The 20,627-nt window shown below is 46.2% G+C and overlaps 1 protein-coding gene across 1 annotated transcript in view; it reads right to left on the bottom strand.

Annotated features, from left to right (window-relative positions):
* LOC139418129 (paladin-like) overlaps window positions 1-20,627 on the bottom strand; it is a 152,679-nt gene that overhangs the window by 83,368 nt on the left and 48,684 nt on the right. Inside the window, exons 9-18 of the mRNA XM_071167345.1 lie at window positions 19,754-19,841; window positions 19,559-19,663; window positions 18,899-18,994; window positions 18,342-18,476; window positions 17,814-17,930; window positions 17,473-17,652; window positions 13,331-13,528; window positions 10,190-10,330; window positions 9,227-9,298; window positions 6,895-7,035 (exon numbers count right to left, since the gene is read on the bottom strand). Coding sequence (XP_071023446.1) covers window positions 6,895-7,035; window positions 9,227-9,298; window positions 10,190-10,330; window positions 13,331-13,528; window positions 17,473-17,652; window positions 17,814-17,930; window positions 18,342-18,476; window positions 18,899-18,994; window positions 19,559-19,663; window positions 19,754-19,841 — 1,273 coding nt within the window. The remainder of the gene's footprint in view (window positions 1-6,894; window positions 7,036-9,226; window positions 9,299-10,189; window positions 10,331-13,330; window positions 13,529-17,472; window positions 17,653-17,813; window positions 17,931-18,341; window positions 18,477-18,898; window positions 18,995-19,558; window positions 19,664-19,753; window positions 19,842-20,627) is intronic.

Raw genomic sequence — 20,627 nt, 5'->3', positions numbered from 1 at the left:
GAGAAAGAGACCTACAGAGAGAAAGAGTGAGAGAGAGACATACAGAGAGAAAGCGTGAGAGAGAGACCTACAGAGAGAAAGCGTGAGAGAGAGACCTACAGAGAGAAAGAGTGAGAGAGGGACCTACAGAGAGAAAACGTGAGAGAGGGACCTACAGAGAGAAAGCGTGAGAGAGAGACCTACAGAGAGAGAGACCTACAGAGAGAAAGCGTGAGAGAGGGACCTACAGAGAGAGAGACCTACAGAGAGAAAGCGTGAGAGAGAGACCTAAAGAGAGAAAGCGTGAGAGAGGGACCTACAGAGAGAGAGACAAACAGAGAGAAAGCGTGAGAGAGGGACCTAAAGAGAGAGGGACCTACAGAGAGAGAGACCTAAAGAGAGAAAGCGTGAGAGAGGGACCTACAGAGAGAGAGACCTAAAGAGAGAAAGCGTGAGAGAGGGACCTACAGAGAGGGACCTACAGAGAGAGAGACCTACAGAGAGAAAGCGTGAGAGAGGGACCTACAGAGAGAGAGACCTAAAGAGAGAGAGACCTAAAGAGAGAAAGCGTGAGAGAGGGACCTACAGAGAGAGGGACCTACAGAGAGAGAGACCTACAGAGAGAAAGCGTGAGAGAGGGACCTACAGAGAGAGAGACCTAAAGAGAGAAAGTGTGAGAGAGGGACCTACAGAGAGAGGGACCTACAGAGAGAGGGACCTACAGAGAGAGAGACCTAAAGAGAGAAAGCGTGAGAGAGAGACCTACAGAGAGAGAGACCTACAGAGAGAGAGACCTACAGAGAGAAAGCGTGAGAGAGGGACCTACAGAGAGAAAGCGTGAGAGAGGGACCTACAGAGAGAGGGACCTACAGAGAGAGGGACCTACAGAGAGAAAGCGTGAGAGAGGGACCTACAGAGAGAAAGCGTGAGAGAGGGACCTACAGAGAGAGAGACCTACAGAGAGAGAGCGTGAGAGAGGGATCTACAGAGAGAAAGCGTGAGAGAGGGACCTACAGAGAGAGGGACCTACAGAGAGAGAGACCTACAGAGAGAAAGCGTGAGAGAGAGACCTACAGAGAGAGAGCGTGAGAGAGGGACCTACAGAGAGAAAGCGTGAGAGAGGGACCTACAGAGAGAAAGCGTGAGAGAGGGACCTACAGAGAGAAAGCGTGAGAGAGGGACCTACAGAGAGAGGGACCTACAGAGAGAGAGACCTACAGAGAGAAAGCGTGAGAGAGAGACCTACAGAGAGAGAGCGTGAGAGAGGGACCTACAGAGAGAAAGCGTGAGAGAGGGACCTACAGAGAGAGGGACCTACAGAGAGAGAGACCTACAGAGAGAAAGCGTGAGAGAGAGACCTACAGAGAGAGAGCGTGAGAGAGGGACCTACAGAGAGAGGGACCTACAGAGAGAGAGACCTACAGAGAGAAAGCGTGAGAGATGGACCTACAGAGAGAGAGACCTACAGAGAGAAAGCGTGAGAGAGAGACCTACAGAGAGAGAGCGTGAGAGAGGGACCTACAGAGAGAGGGACCTACAGAGAGAGAGACCTACAGAGAGAAAGCGTGAGAGATGGACCTACAGAGAGAGAGCGTGAGAGATGGACCTACAGAGAGAAAGCGTGAGAGAGGGACCTACAGAGAGAGAGACCTACAGAGAGAGGGACCTACAGAGAGAGAGACCTACAGAGAGAAAGCGTGAGAGATGGACCTACAGAGAGAGAGCGTGAGAGATGGACCTACAGAGAGAAAGCGTGAGAGATGGACCTACAGAGAGAAAGCGTGAGAGAGGGATCTACAGAGAGAGGGACCTACAGAGAGAGGGACCTACAGAGAGAGAGACCTACAGAGAGAAAGCGTGAGAGATGGACCTACAGAGAGAGAGCGTGAGAGATGGACCTACAGAGAGAAAGCGTGAGAGAGGGATCTACAGAGAGAGAGACCTACAGAGAGAGAGACCTACAGAGAGAGAGCGTGAGAGAGGGATCTACAGAGAGAGAGACCTACAGAGAGAGAGACCTACAGAGAGAGAGCGTGAGAGAGGGATCTACAGAGAGAGGGACTGCTGCCTTTAAGGTGCTGGGTTATGTTTGCTTTCCCCTCCTGCCAGAGGATGTTATGAGCCTCTCATCCCAGGCAGAGTCTGTAACGTGTGAACGCCTCAGTCATGCCTGGTCTACGGCAGGGATTTACAGGCCCTTCATTAAGACCTCTGGACAGAGGACAGGAGAACATAGGAGGAGAGATCCCCCCCAAGCCTCAAACCAACCCCCATGACCAGTAGCTAAGAGCCCAAGACAGACAGAGGAGAGAGGAGAGAGGCTATGTGGGGATGGGGTGGGTGTTACTCGTGTCTGATTCACGTTGACCTGCTTCCTTCCAGCAGCCACATCTGGCTCTGTTTATCACCTAGACTTGCCGGCTGGACAGGAGGGCTCCACTATATGTCAGGAGACGAGAGCAGCTGGAGGCTGGACAGGAGGACAGACAGGAGGCCTCCACTACACGTCAGGAGACGAGAGCAGCTGGAGGCTGGACAGGAGGACGGACAGGAGGCCTCCACTACACATCAGGAGACGAGAGGAGCTGGAGGCTGGACAGGAGGCTGGACAGGAGGGCTCCACTACACGTCAGGAGACGAGAGGCGCTGGAGGCTGGACAGGAGGGCTCCACTACACGTCAGGAGACGAGAGGAGCTGGAGGCTGGATAGGAGGCTGGACAGGAGGGCTCCACTACATGTCAGGAGACGAGAGCAGCTGGAGGCTGGACAGGAGGCTGGACAGGAGGGCTCCACTACACGTCAGGAGACGAGAGGAGCTGGAGGCTGGACAGGAGGCCGGACAGGAGGCCAGACAGGAGGGCTCCACTACACGTCAGGAGACGAGAGGAGCTGGAGGCTGGACAGGAGGCTGGGCAGGAGGGCTCCACTATACGTCAGGAGAGATATTCTACAAGGAGGATGACCGACTCCTCATTCAACACTCATATACAGCATTTGGATTCCCTCCCACAAAGTGGAAAAAAGTTACCTGGTCAGTTACCCTTCCAGAAAGACACCACACGTTTATAAATGAGAGGTTACTGTATGTAGAGATGATTACTATGACAGGTAATGGAGCTGCAAACACTGAAGACTATCGATGAATAAAACATTACAGAAGAATATGTCACAGAGTGGAATCTATCTATAAAGGTGGGGAGCAGCGGCAGGGTTGGACTGCTGCTGTGTTGAGAGAAAGAAAGAAAGAAAGAGAAAGAAAGAAAGAAAGAAAGAAAGAAAGAAAGAAAGAAAGAGAGAAAGAAAGAGAGAAAGAAAGAAAGAAAGAAAGAAAGAAAGAAAGAAAGAAAGAGAGAAAGAAAGAAAGAAAGAAAGAAAGAAAGAAAGAAAGAAAGAAAGAGAAAGAAAGAAAGAAAGAGAAAGAAAGAAAGAGAAAGAAAGAAAGAAAGAAAGAAAGAAAGAAAGAAAGAAAGAAAGAGAGAAAGAAAGAAAGAAAGAAAGAAAGAAAGAGAAAGAAAGAAAGAAAGAAAGAAAGAAAGAAAGAGAGAAAGAAAGAAAGAAAGAAAGAAAGAGAAAGAAAGAAAGAAAGAAAGAAAGAAAGAAAGAAAGAGAAAGAAAGAAAGAAAGAAAGAAAGAAAGAAAGAAAGAGAAAGAAAGAAAGAAAGAAAGAAAGAAAGAAAGAGAGAAAGAAAGAGAAAGAAAGAAAGAAAGAAAGAAAGAAAGAAAGAGAGAAAGAAAGAAAGAAAGAGAAAGAAAGAAAGAAAGAAAGAAAGAAAGAAAGAGAAAGAAAGAAAGAAAGAGAAAGAAAGAAAGAAAGAAAGAAAGAAAGAAAGAAAGAAAGAAAGAAAGAAAGAAAGAGAGAAAGAAAGAAAGAAAGAGAAAGAAAGAAAGAAAGAAAGAAAGAAAGAGAGAAAGAAAGAGAAAGAAAGAAAGAAAGAGAGAAAGAAAGAGAGAAAGAAAGAAAGAAAGAAAGAAAGAAAGAAAGAAAGAAAGAAAGAAAGAAAGAGAGAAAGAAAGAAAGAAAGAGAGAAAGAAAGAAAGAAAGAAAGAAAGAAAGAAAGAAAGAAAGAAAGAGAGAAAGAAAGAAAGAAAGAAAGAAAGAAAGAGAGAAAGAAAGAAAGAAAGAAAGAAAGAGAGAAAGAAAGAAAGAGAGAAAGAAAGAAAGAAAGAAAGAAAGAAAGAGAGAAAGAAAGAAAGAAAGAAAGAAAGAGAGAAAGAAAGAAAGAAAGAAAGAGAGAAAGAAAGAAAGAAAGAAAGAGAGAAAGAAAGAAAGAAAGAAAGAAAGAAAGAGAGAAAGAAAGAGAGAAAGAAAGAAAGAAAGAAAGAAAGAAAGAAAGAGAGAAAGAAAGAAAGAAAGAAAGAGAGAAAGAAAGAAAGAAAGAGAGAAAGAAAGAAAGAGAGAAAGAAAGAAAGAAAGAAAGAAAGAAAGAGAGAAAGAAAGAAAGAGAGAAAGAAAGAAAGAAAGAAAGAAAGAGAGAAAGAAAGAGAGAAAGAAAGAAAGAAAGAAAGAGAGAAAGAAAGAAAGAAAGAAAGAAAGAGAGAAAGAAAGAAAGAAAGAAAGAAAGAAAGAGAGAAAGAGAAAGAAAGAGAGAAAGAAAGAAAGGAGAGAAATCTGAAGACAGAGCAACAGCTTGAGAGTGAGAGCAGGGGGAACGAGAGAGAGAGACAGAGAGACGGAGGGACAATGAGGCCCATTGATAGTGTGGAGACGGGGCAGGGTACCTCCGGCTGGCCCATGTGCAGTCAGGCAGCCTCAGAGTGCAGCCTCAGTACAGACAGACACACATTGATTACAGTCTGTATTCCAAATGGCAAAAACAGAGAGAGCAGAGCACTGCAGCCCTGTTGAACTTCAACTACAGGATCCCTCTCTCTACACACACACACACTAGCCGGCTACCAGCCGGTTACTCAACCCTGCACCTTAGAGGCTGCTGCCCCACATAGACATGGAAACACTGGCCACTTTAATAATGGAACTTTGGTCACTAATTATGTCACATAGAGGCAGTATTCTACTGTATTTTAGTCAAAAAATAACTTAACTCCGTGTGTGTGTGTATTGTTAAATATTACTGCACTGTTGGAGCTATTAACACAAGCAATTCACTACACCCGCAATAACATCTGCTAAATATGTGACCAATAACATTTGAATTGATTTATCATCACACACACCGCTTTCTAAGCAAGTAGTCAATATATACCAGTATATATATTTTTTGTATTTAACCTTTATTTAACTAGGCAAGTCAGTTAAGAACAAATTCTTATTTTCAATGGCAGCCTACCTAGGAACAGTGGGTTAACTGCCTTGTTCAGGGGCAGAACAACAGATTGTCAGCTCGGGGATTTCGGCTACAAGTCCAACGCTCTAACCACTAGGCTACCTGCCACCCCTTATTACCATGAACAACAACATATTATTCATTTCTAACCTGTACTGCACCCTAAAGTCAAAGAATTAACATTAAACAACAACTACTAAACAAACATAGTACTTGTAGATGCTTTTGAGTAGCTTGGGTCCAAGACATGACTAGTCACCTAAAAGCAAGAGCATTACTGCCATCTATGGGCCAAGAGTGGAACTGCAGCCATCTATGGGCCAGTAGAAGACCTGTAGCTAAATAAACACAAGAGCATTACTGCCATCTATGGGCCAGGAGTGGAACTGCAGCCATCTATGGGCCAGTAATAGAACTGTACCTAAATAAAAACAAGAGCATTACTGCCATCTATGGGCCAGGAGTGGAACTGCAGCCATCTATGGGCCAGTAATAGAACTGTACCTAAATAAAAACAAGAGCATTACTGCCATCTATGGTTCAGGAGTGAAACTGCAACCATCTATGGGCTAGTAGTACAACTGTAGCTAAATAAAAACAAGAGCATTTTACCGCCCTCTATGGGCCAAAAGTAGAACTGTATCTAAAAAAAACAAAAAACAAGAGCATTACTGCCATCTATGGGCCAGGAGTGGAACTGTCACTAAATAGTCTTGTCTCTCCCATCGGGTTGTACCAGTTCAGGGTCATGCCTTTCAGACTAGAAATGCACCTGTGACACATGACAACCAATGCAACCATTCCCTTATATCAGTGTGATCAAAACAGCCTTCAAAACAGTGTTTTAATGAGTTGACAAACAATATTTGTGTTATTGATAGGTAGTGTAATGTAAAGGCAGGTGTCGCCCCCTACTGGACATGTCTGTAAGTGCAGATGATAATCACTCAGGTGGCTGTCTATGAGGTGTATGGTGGTGTATGGTCTAGTATGGTTGTCTATGGGGTGTATGGTGGTGTATGGTCTAGTATGGTTGTCTATGGGATGTATGGTCTAGTATGGTTGTCTATGGGGTGTATGGTGGTGTATGGTCTAGTATGGCTGTCTATGAGGTGTATGGTCTAGTATGGCTGTCTATGAGGTGTATGGTCTAGTATGGCTGTCTATGAGGTGTATGGTCTAGTATGGCTGTCTATGAGGTGTATGGTCTAGTATGGCTGTCAATGAGGTGTATGGTCTAGTATGGTTGTCTACGGGGTGTATGGTGGTGTATGGTCTTGTATGGTTGTCTATGGGGTGTATGGTCTAGTATGGCTGTCTATGGGGTGTATGGTCTAGTATGGCTGTCTTTGGGGTTTATGGTCTAGTATGGTTGTCTATGGGGTGTATGGTGGTGTATGGTCTTGTATGGTTGTCTATGGGGTGTATGGTCTAGTATGGCTGTCTATGGGGTGTATGGTGGTGTATGGTCTAGTATGGTTGTCTATGGGGTGTATGGTCTAGTATGGCTGTCTATGGGGTGTATGGTGGTGTATGGTCTAGTATGGCTGTCTATGGGGTGGATGGTCCTACCTGTCTATAGGTATGTGGTGCTACCTGTCTGATGGTGTGTAATGGGGGTGGTCCTACCTGTCTGTAGGTACAGATGATTATCTCTCTGAGGTGGTAATGCATGGGGGTCATGGTCTCGCTAACTGAGTCCAGAGCCATGTCCACCTCCCTCTTCATCTGGTGGCCGTCCGGCAGTAGTCTGACTAGCTGCATCACCACCTGGGGACAGACAGAACACACACACTGACTGTCAGACAGGACAGAATATACACACTGACTGCCAGACAGGACAGAATACACACACGGACTGCCAGACAGGACAGAATACACACACGGCCTGTCAGACAGGACAGAATACACACACGGACTGCCAGACAGGACAGAATACACACACTGACTGTCAGGCAGGACAGAATACACACACGGACTGCCAGACAGGACAGAATACACACACGGACTGTCAGACAGGACAGAATACACACACAGACTGACTGTCAGACAGGACAGAATACACACACAGACTGACTGTCAGACAGGACAGAATACACACACACTGACTGTCAGACAGGACAGAATACATACACGGACTGTCAGACAGGACAGAATACACACACGGACTGTCAGACAGGAGAGAATACACACACAGACTGACTGTCAGACAGGACAGAATACACACACAGACTGACTGTCAGACAGGACAGAATACACACACACTGACTGTCAGACAGGACAGAATACACACACAGACTGACTGTCAGACAGGACATAATACACACACAGACTGACTGTCAGACAGGACAGAATACACACACAGACTGACTGTCAGACAGGACAGAATACACACACAGACTGACTGTCAGACAGGACAGAATACACACACACTGACTGTCAGACAGAACAGAATACACACACAGACTGACTGTCAGACAGGACATAATACACACACAGACTGACTGTCAGACAGGACAGAATACACACACAGACTGACTGTCAGACAGGACAGAATACACACACAGACTGACTGTCAGACAGGACATAATACACACACAGACTGACTGTCAGATAGGACATAATACACACACAGACTGACTGTCAGACAGGACATAATACACACACTGACTGCCAGACAGGACAGAATACACACACGGCCTGTCAGACAGGACAGAATACACACACGGACTGCCAGACAGGACAGAATACACAGACTGACTGCCAGACAGGACAGAATACACAGACTGACTGTCAGACAGGACAGAATACACACACTGACTGTCAGACAGGACAGAATACACACACACTGACTGTCAGACAGGACAGAATACACACACACTGACTGTCAGACAGGACAGAATACACACACACTGACTGTCAGACAGGACAGAATACACACACACTGACTGTCAGACAGGACAGAATACACACACACACTGACTGTCAGACAGGACCTCAGCACCTCAGAACACCCCCTGGACAGGACACTAGTCTATCTCCTCAGTACACCCCCTGGACAGGACACTAGTCTATCACCTCAGTACCCCCTGGACAGGACACTAGTCTATCACCTCAGTACCCCCTGGACAGGACACTAGTCTATCGCCTCAGTACACCCCCTGGACAGGACACTAGTCTATCACCTCAGTACACCCCCTGGACAGGACACTAGTCTATCTCCTCAGTACACCCCCTGGACAGGACACTAGTCTATCACCTCAGTACACCCTGGACAGGACACTAGTCTATCACCTCAGTACACCCTGGACAGGACACTAGTCTATCACCTCAGTACACCCCCTGGACAGGACACTAGTCTATCACCTCAGTACCCCCTGGACAGGACACTAGTCTATCACCTCAGTACACCCCCTGGACAGGACACTAGTCTATCACCTCAGTACACCCCCTGGACAGGACACTAGTCTATCACCTCAGTACCCCCTGGACAGGACACTAGTCTATCGCCTCAGTACACCCCCTGGACAGGACACTAGTCTATCACCTCAGTACACCCCCTGGACAGGACACTAGTCTATCTCCTCAGTACACCCCCTGGACAGGACACTAGTCTATCACAGGGCCTTACCCCTGGACAGGACACTAGTCTATCTCCTCAGTACACCCCCTGGACAGGACACTAGTCTATCACCTCAGTACCCCCTGGACAGGACACTAGTCTATCACATCAGTGACAAGCAGAGATGTATCATGTCACATTTTTACAGACCTTGGTGTGACTTTGTCAGCCAGACTATTCCAGACCAGAGGAGAATCCTGTCTGTTAGGTGGTTGCTAGGCCACTACAGCTCTAACACTGAGCTGTAGCACTATAGTCTCTGCTATGTGGTCAATCTAAAAACTCGTATGTTTCATTCAAACCCTCTTTTGGTAAAAGTCTCTTATGATTGTTACTCACCTTGAATTCTCCCTTTGTGTACTTGGCATCAGGAACACTGACAATCTCATCGTCACCAAACTCAGGAAAGCCCTATGGCAGAAACAAACCAACAGCGGATGAACATGGCTGTTTTAATACTGGTTTAACAGTTCTGGTAACATCTTCAATGTGTTTATTACACAGCAAATAAAAGTGAAAAGGGACTATTCCTGGAATATAGGTTGGTATTCCAGTATAGACTCTTACAGTGAAGTGCCAGACAGTGAGAAGTGTAGTTTCACAGTGAAGTGCCAGACAGTGAGAAGTGTAGTCTAACAGTGAAGTGCCAGACAGTGAGAAGTGTAGTTTCACATTGAAGTGCCAGACAGTGAGAAGTGTAGTCTTACGGTGAAGTGCCAGACAGTGAGGCGTGTTGTCTTACATTGAAGTGCCAGACAGTGAGAAGTGTAGTCTTACGGTGAAGTGCCAGACAGTGAGAAGTGTAGTCTTACAGTGAAGTGCCAGACAGTGAGAAGTGTAGTCTTACATTGAAGTGCCAGACAGTGAGAAGTGTAGTCTTACGGTGAAGTGCCAGACAGTGAGAAGTGTAGTTTCACATTGAAGTGCCAGACAGTGAGAAGTGTAGTCTTACAGTGAAGTGCCAGACAGTGAGAAGTGTAGTCTTACGGTGAAGTGCCAGACAGTGAGAAGTGTAGTTTCACATTGACGTGCCAGACAGTGAGAAGTGTAGTCTTACATTGAAGTGCCAGACAGTGAGAAGTGTAGTCTCACATTGAAGTGCCAGACAGTGAGAAGTGTAGTCTCACAGTGAAGTGCCAGACAGTGAGAAGTGTAGTCTTACAGTGAAGTGCCAGACAGTGAGAAGTGTAGTCTTACAGTGAAGTGCCAGACAGTGAGAAGTGTAGTCTTACATTGACGTGCCAGACAGTGAGAAGTGTAGTCTTACAGTGACGTGCCAGACAGTGAGAAGTGTAGTCTTACGGTGAAGTGCCAGACAGTGAGAGCAGCTATGACCATGGCCGTGGTGGTCCTTCCCTTGCCGTTGGAGCAGTTGAACACGAAGGCTGAGTGAGAGTCCTCTGCCAAGGTACTCTTCATGGCCTCCAAGAGCTGGTCAAAGTCCTGAGTAAAACAACACACAGGCACACACACACACACACACACACACACACACACACAGGCGCACACGCACACACAGGCGCACACACACACACAGGCAAAATTCAATTCTATCATTCATAAAACATGTAATAACATTCAACACCACTAGAGGGAGAGCAAAGATTTCCATTTCACCCACATATCAGCCCCATGAAAACCTGTTACTGTCCTCATATCAGCCCCATTAAAACCTGTTACTGTCCTCATATCAGCCCCATTAAAACCTGTTACTGTCCTCATATCAGCCCCATGAAAACCTGTCACTGACCCCATATCAGCCCCATGAAAACCTGTTACTGTCCTCATATCAGCCCCATGAAAACCTGTTACTGTCCTCATATCAGCCCCATGAAAACCTGTTACTGTCCTCATATCAGCCCCATGAAAACCTGTTACTGTCCTCATATCAGCCCCATGAAAACCTGTTTACTGTCCTCATATCAGCTCCATGAAAACCTGCCACTGACCCCATATCAGCCCCATGAAAACCTGTCACTGTCCTCATATCAGCCCCATGAAAACCTGTCACTGTCCTCATATCAGCCCCATGAAAACCTGTTACTGTCCTCATATCAGCCCCATGAAAACCTGTTACTGTCCTCATATCAGCCCCATGAAAACCTGCCACTGACCCCATATCAGCCCCATGAAAACCTGTCACTGTCCTCATATCAGCCCCATGAAAACCTGTTACTGTCCCTCATATCAGCCCAATTAAAACCTGTTACTGTCCTCATATCAGCCCCATTAAAACCTGTCACTGTCCTCATATCAGCCCCATGAAAACCTGTCACTGTCCTCATATCAGCCCCATGAAAACCTGTCACTGTCCTCATATCAGCCCCATGAAAACATGTCACTGTCCTCATATCAGCCCCATGAAAACCTGTCACTGTCCTCATATCAGCCCCATGAAAACCTGTTACTGTCCTCATATCAGCCCCATGAAAACCTGTCACTGTCCTCATATCAGCCCCATGAAAACCTGTTACTGTCCTCATATCAGCCCCATGAAAACCTGCCACTGACCCCATATCAGCCACATGAAAACATGTTACTGTCCTCATATCAGCCCCATGAAAACCTGTTACTGTCCTCATATCAGCCCCATGAAAACCTGTTACTGTCCTCATATCAGCCCCATGAAAACCTGTTACTGTCCTCATATCAGCCCCATGAAAACCTGCCACTGAAGTGCCTCCACAAAACCATAACCTGTGTGTGCGCGTGTGTGTGTGTGCGTGCGTGTGTATATGTGTGTGTGTGTGTGTGTGTGTGTGTGTGTGTGTATATATATACAGTGCCTTGCGAAAGTCTTCGGCCCCCTTGAACTTTGCGACCTTTTGCCACATTTCAGGCTTCAAACATAAAGATATAAAACTGTATTTTTTTGTGAAGAATCAACAACAAGTGGGACACAATCATGAAGTGGAACGACATTTATTGGATATTTCAAACTTTTTTAACAAATCAAAAACTGAAAAATTGGGCGTGCAAAATTATTCAGCCCCTTTACTTTCAGTGCAGCAAACTCTCTCCAGAAGTTCAGTGAGGATCTCTGAATGATCCAATGTTGACCTAAATGACTAATGATGATAAATACAATCCACCTGTGTGTAATCAAGTCTCCGTATAAATGCACCTGCACTGTGATAGTCTCAGAGGTCCGTTAAAAGCGCAGAGAGCATCATGAAGAACAAGGAACACACCAGGCAGGTCCGAGATACTGTTGTGAAGAAGTTTAAAGCCGGATTTGGATACGAAAATATTTCCCAAGCTTTAAACATCCCAAGGAGCACTGTGCAAGCAATAATATTGAAATGGAAGGAGTATCAGACCACTGCAAATCTACCAAGACCTGGCCGTCCCTCTAAACTTTCAGCTCATACAAGGAGAAGACTGATCAGAGATGCAGCCAAGAGGCCCATGATCACTCTGGATGAACTGCAGAGATCTACAGCTGAGGTGGGAGACTTTGTCCATAGGACAACAATCAGTCGTATATTGCACAAATCTGGCCTTTATGGAAGAGTGGCAAGAAGAAAGCCATTTCTTAAAGATATCCATAAAAAGTGTTGTTTAAAGTTTGCCACAAGCCACCTGGGAGACACACCAAACATGTGGAAGAAGGTGCTCTCCAAAATTGAACTTTTTGGCAACAATGCAAAACGTTATGTTTGGCGTAAAAGCAACACAGCTGAACACACCATCCCCACTGTCAAACATGGTTTGGGCCTGCTTTTCTTCAGCGGGACAGGGAAGATGGTTAAAATTGATGGGAAGATGGATGGAGCCAAATACAGGACCATTCTGGAAGAAAACCTGATGGAGTCTGCAAAAGACCTGAGACTGGGACGGAGATTTGTCTTCCAACAAGACAATGATCCAAAACATAAAGCAAAATCTACAATGGAATGGTTCAAAAATAAACATATCCAGGTGTTAGAATGGCCAAGTCAAAGTCCAGACCTGAATCCAATCGAGAATCTGTGGAAAGAACTGAAAACTGCTGTTCACAAATGCTCTCCATCCAACCTCACTGAGCTCGAGCTGTTTTGCAAGGAGGAATGGGAAAAAATTTCAGTCTCTCGATGTGCAAAACTGATAGAGACATACCCCAAGCGACTTACAGCTGTAATCTCAGCAAAAGGTGGCGCTATAAAGTATTAACTTAAGGGGGCTGAATAATTTTGCACGCCCAATTTTTCAGTTTTTGATTTGTTAAAAAAGTTTGAAATATCCAATAAATGTCTGTGATTGTGTCCCACTTGTTGATTCTTCACAAAAAAATACAGTTTTATATCTTTATGTTTGAAGCCTGAAATGTGGCAAAAGGTCGCAAAGTTCAAGGGGGCCGAATACTTTCGCAAGGCACTGTGTGTGTGTGTGTGTGTGTGTGTGTGTGTGTGTGTGTGTGTGTGTGTGTGTGTGTGTGTGTGTGTGTGCAGCGTCTGTCTTTACCTCCTCCTTGGGAGCGCAGCAGTCTGCCAGAGGGATACGTTTATAGAACAGTCCCTGGTGTGTTCTCTGGTTCTGCTTGAACACCTCCTGGACCGTCAGACAGCTTTTAAACATCTTCATCTGTTTCTCCTGCTCCAGAGTCACCTCCAGCCACTTCTGGGCTCTCTGAACCTCCTCTCCCAGGGCCGTCTCTAGTTTCTGGGGTCGGAGGAGGAGGAGGGACAGTCAGACTGGGGCTCACTTTACTTCACTGACTTTATTGTCCACGTAAGGTTAGGGTCACTTAGTACCGCTATGTACTGGGGGTTAGGGTCACTTAGTACCGCTATGTACTGGGGGTTAGGGTTAGTTAGTACCTCTATGTGTGGGGTTAGGGTCACTTAGTACCGCTATGTACTGGGGGTTAGGGTTAGTTAGTACCTCTATGTACTGGGGGTTAGGGTTAGTTAGTACCTCTGTGTACTGGGGGTTAGGGTCACTTAGTACCACTATGTACTGGGGATTAGGGTTAGTTAGTACCTCTAATTACTGGGGGTTAGGGTCACTTAGTACCGCTATGTACTGGGGGTTAGGGTTAGTTAGTACCTCTGTGTACTGGGGGTTAGGGTTAGTTAGTACCTCTGTGTACTGGGGGTTAGGGTCACTTAGTACCACTATGTACTGGGGGTTAGGGTTAGTTAGTACCTCTATGTACTGGGGGTTAGGGTCACTTAGTACCGCTATGTACTGGGGGTTAGGGTTAGTTAGTACCACTATGTACTGGGGGTTAGGGTTAGTTAGTACCTCTATGTGTGGGGTTAGGGTCACTTAGTACCGCTATGTACTGGGGGTTAGGGTTAGTTAGTACCTCTGTGTACTGGGGGTTAGGGTTAGTTAGTACCTCTGTGTACTGGGGGTTAGGGTTAGTTAGTACCTCTGTGTACTGGGGGTTAGGGTTAGTTAGTACCTCTGTGTACTGGGGGTTAGGGTTAGTTAGTACCGCTATGTACTGGGGGTTAGGGTTAGTTAGTACCTCTATGTACTGGGGGTTAGGGTTAGTTAGTACCTCTGTGTACTGGGGGTTAGGGTTAGTTAGTACCTCTGTGTACTGGGGGTTAGGGTTAGTTAGTACCTCTGTGTACTGGGGGTTAGGGTTAGTTAGTACCTCTGTGTACTGGGGGTTAGGGTTAGTTAGTACCTCTATGTACTGGGGGTTAGGGTTAGTTAGTACCGCTATATACTGGGGGTTAGGGTTAGTTAGTACCGCTATGTACTGGGGGTTAGGGTTAGTTAGTACCTCTATGTACTGGGGGTTAGGGTTAGTTAGTACCTCTATGTGTGGGGTTAGGGTTAGTTAGTACCTCTATGTACTGGGGGTTAGGGTTAGTTAGTACCGCTATGTACTGGGGGTTAGGGTTAGTTAGTACCTCTATGTGTGGGGTTAGGGTTAGTTAGTACCTCTATGTACTGGGGGTTAGGGTCAGTTAGTACCGCTATGTACTGGGGGTTAAGGTTAGTTAGTACCGCTATGTGCTGGGGGTTAGGGTCAGTTAGTACCGCTATGTACTGGGGGTTAGGGTCAATTAGTACCTCTATGTACTGGGGGTAAGGGTCACTTAGTACCGCTATGTACTGGGGGTTAGGGTCAATTAGTACCTCTATGTACTGGGGGTTAGGGTCAATTAGTACCGCTATGTACTGGGGGTTAGGGTTAGTTAGTACATCTATGTGCTGGGGGTTAGGGTCAATTAGTACCTCTATGTGTGGGGTTAGGGCTAGTTAGTACCTCTGTGTATGGGGTTATGGTTAGGGTTAGGTAGTACCTCTGTGTGTGTGGGGTTATGGTTAGGGTTAAGTAGCACCTCTGTGTGTGTGGGGTCTGGGTTAGTTAGTACCTCTGTGTGTGTGGGGTCTGGGTTAGTTAGTACCTCTGTGTGTGTGGGGTTAGGGTTAGGTATTTCCTCTGTGTGTGTGGGGTTATGGTTAGGGTTAGGTAGTTCCTCTGTGTGTGTGGGGTTATGGTTAGGGTTAGGTAGTTCCTCTGTGTGTGGGGTTATGGTTAGGTAGTACCTCTGTGTGTGTGGGGTTAGGGTTAGGTAGTTCCTCTGTGTGTGTGGGGTTATGGTTAGGGTTAGGTAGTTCCTCTGTGTGTGTGGGGTTAGGGTTAGGTAGTACCTCTGTGTATGGGGTTATGGTTAGGGTTAGGTAGTACCTCTGTGTGTGTGGGGTTAGGGTTAGGTAGTTCCTCTATGTGTGTGGGGTTATGGTTAGGGTTAGGTAGTACCTCTGTGTGTGTGGGGTCTGGGTTAGTTAGTACCTCTGTGTGTGTGGGGTCTGGGTTAGTTAGTACCTCTGTGTGTGTGGGGTTAGGGTTAGGGTTAGGTAGTACCTCTGTGTGTGTGGGGTTAGGTAGTTCCTCTGTGTGTGTGGGGTTGGGGTTAGGGTTAGGTAGTTCCTCTATGTGTGTGGGGTTATGGTTAGGGTTAGGTAGCACCTCTGTGTGTGTGGGGTCTGGGTTAGTTAGTACCTCTGTGTGTGTGGGGTCTGGGTTAGTTAGTACCTCTGTGTGTGTGGGGTTAGGGTTAGGTAGTTCCTCTATGTGTGTGGGGTTATGGTTAGGGTTAGGTAGTACCTCTGTGTGTGTGGGGTTAGGGTTAGGTAGTACCTCTGTGTGTGTGGGGTTAGGATTAGGTAGTACCTCTGTGTATGGGGTTATGGTTAGGGTTAGGTAGTACCTCTGTGTGTGTGTGGGGTTAGGTAGTACCTCTGTGTGTGTGGGGTTAGGGTTAGGTAGTTCCTCTATGTGTGTGGGGTTATGGTTAGGGTTAGGTAGTACCTCTGTGTGTGTGGGGTTAGGTAGTACCTCTGTGTGTGTGGGGTTAGGTAGTACCTCTGTGTGCGTGAGGTCTGGGGTGAGGACATGGATGTGTTAGTACACCAATAGTATGTGGACACCTGCTATTCAAACATCTCATTCTAAAATCATAGGCATTAATATGGACTTGTTCCCCCCTCTGCTGCTATAACAGCCTCCACTCTTCTGGGGCTTTCCAAGGCTTTCCAGCCTAGATGTTGGAACGTTGCTGCTATAACAGCCTCCACTCTTTCTGGGAAGGCTTTCCACTAGATGTTGGAACGCTGCTGCTATAACAGCCTCCACTCTTCTGGGAAGGCTTTCCACTAGATGTTGGAACGCTGCTGCTATAACAGCCTCCACTCTTCTGGGAAGGCTTTCCACTAGATGTTGGAATGTTGCTGTGAGGACTTGCTTCCATTCAGCCACAAGCACATTAGTGAGGTCTGGGGCAGTGGTGTTGGGCGATTAGGTCTGGCTCACAGTCGGCGTTCCAATTCATCCCAAAGGTGTTCGATGTGGTTGAGGTCAGGGCTCTGCAGGCCAGTCAAGTTCTTCCACACCGATCTTGACAAACTATTTCTGTATGGACCTCACTTTGTGCACAGGGGTATTGTCATGCTGAAACAGGAAAGGGCCTTCCTCAAACTGTTGCCACAAAGTTGGCAGCATAGAATCGTATATAATGTCATTGTATGCTGTAGCGTTTAGATTTCCCTTCACTGGAACTAAGGGGCCTAGCCCGAACCCTGAAAAAGAGCCCCAAACCATTATTCCTACTCCACCAAACATTACAGTTGGAACTATGCATTCAGGCAGGTAGCGTTCTCCTGGCATCCGCCAAACCAAGATTCGTCCGTCGGACTGCCAGATGGTGAAGCGTGATTCATCCCTCCAGAGAACACATTTCCACTGCTCCAGAGTCCAATGGCAGTGAGCTTTACACCACTCCAGCCGACAGGTGGCATTGCACATGGTGATCATAGGTTTGTGTGCGGCTGCTCATCCATGGAAACCCATTTCTTGAAGCTCCTGACGAACAGTTATTGTGGTGATGTTGCTTCCAGAGGCAGTTTGGAACCCGGTAGTGATTGTTGCAACCGAGGCCAAACAATTCTTTACGCGCTACGCGCTTGAAAGTCACTGGGCTCTTCAGTAAGGCCATACTACTGCCAATGTTTGTCTATGGAGATTGCATGGCCGTGGGCTCGATTTTGTTACACCTGTCAGCAACAGGTGTGGCTGAAATAGCCTAATCACCTAATGTGAAGGGCTGTCCACATACTGCTGTATATATAGTGTATAGTACCTCTATCTGCGTGGGGTCTGTGGCGGGGACAGGGATGTGTTGTCCCATACAGGAAGGTTCTCTGGGGGTGAAGATCTGTCCATTCCCCTCCAGAACCAGCTCCTCCTGCAGGTTGACCCACAGCACGTGGCTGTACTTCCTCTTCTCATCCGTCAGGTGGGTCAACACCGCACCCGTCGCCTACAGAACACACAACCCATTCAGTTCAGCTTCACAGACAAACGTACAGGATCAACTGGGGACGTCCTCAAAAGTCATGTCTGCTAAAGAGAAACGGCTGAAATTAGCATTTTGGACGTTTGACCAGATGTGATAGGCTACGGGCTTGGTGTTGATCATACCTCTGATGTAGGCTGAGACATGCCGTAGACAGGCATCTTGGGGACTCTTCTGAAGTTAGCCACCTTCATCTCCTTCACTGTGCTGAGTATGTCTGGAGACAGGTACTCATGAGCAACCTGCGCGCACACGCACACACACAGTAAGTCAATAAGATAATGAGATAGATTTCCAGTGACTGTATTCATTACACAAGGCAAACAAACGTGGACTGGGTTCCATGTTCTGCAGTGGGTCTGACTGGGTTCCATGTTCTGCAGTGGGTCTGACTGGGTTCCATGTTCTGCAGTGGGTCTGCAGTGGGTCTGACTGGGTGATGTTCTGCAGTGGGTCTGACTGCAGTGGGTCTGACTGAGTGTGATGTTCTGCAGTGGGTCTGACTGGGTTCCATGTCCTGCAGTGGGTCTGACTGAGTGTGATGTCCTGCAGTGGGTCTGACTGAGTGTGATGTTCTGCAGTGGGTCTGACTGAGTGTGATGTTCTGCAGTGGGTCTGACTGAGTGTGATGTCATTTGGTGGGAGGTTCTCACCAGAACGCGGGCTCCCTTGGTGACGAGATCAGGCGGAGCGGAGAGTTCTGATAGGTCCATACAGGCCAGCAGGCGGTACACCCAGGGGTGAGCACACAGCCACTGGCTGAAGTTGGACGCAAAGCCAAGAGAATACTGCAACAACACAAAACAGACATAAAGATTGAGATGTATTTGTTTGCCATGGTAAAAACAGACATAAAGATTAAGATGTATTCGTATTTGAGATGTATTTGGTAAAAACAGGAAATAAAGACTGAGATGTATTTATTTGCCATGGTAAAAACAGGAAATAAAGTTTGAGATGTATTTGGTAAAAACAGGAAATAAAGATTGAGATGTCTGTTTGCCAAGGTAAAAACAGGAAAAAAAGATTGAGATGTATTTGGTAAAAACAGGACACTTGTCATCTCAAAGCACAGACAATGACAGACAGAAAACCAGCAGAGTCAATGCTAAATAACATTGGCCTGTATGTATGTGTGAAAGATAATACTCGCTTGTCAAAAGTAGTGCACTATAAAGGGAATAGGGAACCATTTGGGACAACGCCATACCTGTTCATGAAGGTACGCGTTGAACACAATCAGGTAGAAATAACGTTCCAGGCTCTGGATGGCTCTATGGAGAAAGTAGTCTTTGGTTGTGCTTCCCTAGAAGAGACAGACATCAAGGAGTCAGACAGTAGTCTTTGGTTGTGCTTCCCTAGGAGAGACAGACATCAAGGAGTCAGACAGTAGTCTTTGGTCGTGCTTCCCTAGAAGAGACAGACATCAAGGAGTCAGACAGTAGTCTTTGGTCGTGCTTCCCTAGGAGAGACTGACATCAAGGAGTCAGACAGTAGTCTTTGGTCGTGCTTCCCTAGGAGAGACTGACATCAAGGAGTCAGACAGTATTCTTATAGCTCCCTAGGAGAGACTGACATCAAGGAGTCAGACAGTAGTCTTTGGTCGTGCTTCCCTAATAGAGACAGACATCAAGGAGTCAGACAGTATTCTTATAGCTCCCTAGGAGAGACAGACATCAATGAGTCAGACAGACATCATCAGACAGTAGTCTTATAGCTCCCTAGAAGAGACAGACATCAAGGAGTCAGACAGTAGTCTTATAGCTCCCTAGAATCATAACATACTAGCTAAGCACAGCAGCATCATATTACTGTATCAGAATCATCAGAGTACTGATAAAGTTTTGATCAATCTGAAACATAAACCCACCTGAATGTGATAATCATCTCCGATCGCTTCAAGCTTCTTCTTATTTTCATACATCGCTTCTTTCATGTTGTGCATTTCTGAACACAGAGCGATCGCTTGGTCAACCTGAAGAACCAAAGGGACAGTCAATGATTTAGACGCTGGGGAAACTATCACAATGTATCTAACGAGTTAACACATTTCAGCATCACTCACCTCTTCCATGACCTGTTGGCCTTCAGGAAGTCTGTTGATGAGGGTCTGAATGACTTGGAACAGGGGCTTGGCTTCTGCCTCTTCAGCTCTGAAAAAAAATAACAAACCAGACAGGCGGCCATCTTTAAAACGCTTCATTACAGTTCAACTACATCACCACTGATTTATTTTGACACTGATCGACCCATCATTTGTTACCTTTATTTAACCAGGCAAGTCAGTTAAGAACAAATTCTTATTTTCAATGACGGCCTAGGAACAGTGGGTTAACTGCCTTGTTCAGGGGCAGAACGACAGATTTGTACCGTGTCAGCTCGGGGGTTTGAACTTGCAACCTTCCGGTTACTAGTCCAACGCTCTAACCATTGGGCTACCCTGCCGCTACCCTGCCGCCCCCAATATAGGCCTACCCAGTGGGCCAATATGGTTATACTGATGTAATAATGATGTTAACTCAAGCAGAAAAACAGTTTGCAAACAGAAAACATCATTAACATGTCACGAGGCAAATGTTGCCCTCTGGGTATAATCTGGATCAATGTCATAGTGATTGTTCTTAATTGTCTGGTAAAATAAAGGTAAACAATGTCTTATAGGCAATGACAGCCTGCCAATATACTACATACACAAAAAGTATGTGGACACCCCTTCAAATGAGTGTATTCGGCTAGTTCAGCCACACCCATTGCTGACAGGTGTACAGTCGTGGACAAATGTTTTAAGAATGACACAAATATTAATTTTCACAAAGTCTGCTGCCTCAGTTTGTATGATGGCAATTTGCATATACTCCAGAATGTTATGAAGAGTGTTCAGATGAATTGCAAAGTCCCTCTTTGCCATGCAAATGAACTGAATCCCCCAATAAACATTT

The sequence above is a fragment of the Oncorhynchus clarkii genome, chromosome 1 (genome assembly GCF_045791955.1).
Source record: "Oncorhynchus clarkii lewisi isolate Uvic-CL-2024 chromosome 1, UVic_Ocla_1.0, whole genome shotgun sequence".
Classification (NCBI taxonomy): Eukaryota; Metazoa; Chordata; class Actinopteri; order Salmoniformes; family Salmonidae; genus Oncorhynchus; species Oncorhynchus clarkii.
Note: the sequence above shows the minus strand (reverse complement) of the source record. Positions and strands in the feature narration are given on the sequence as shown.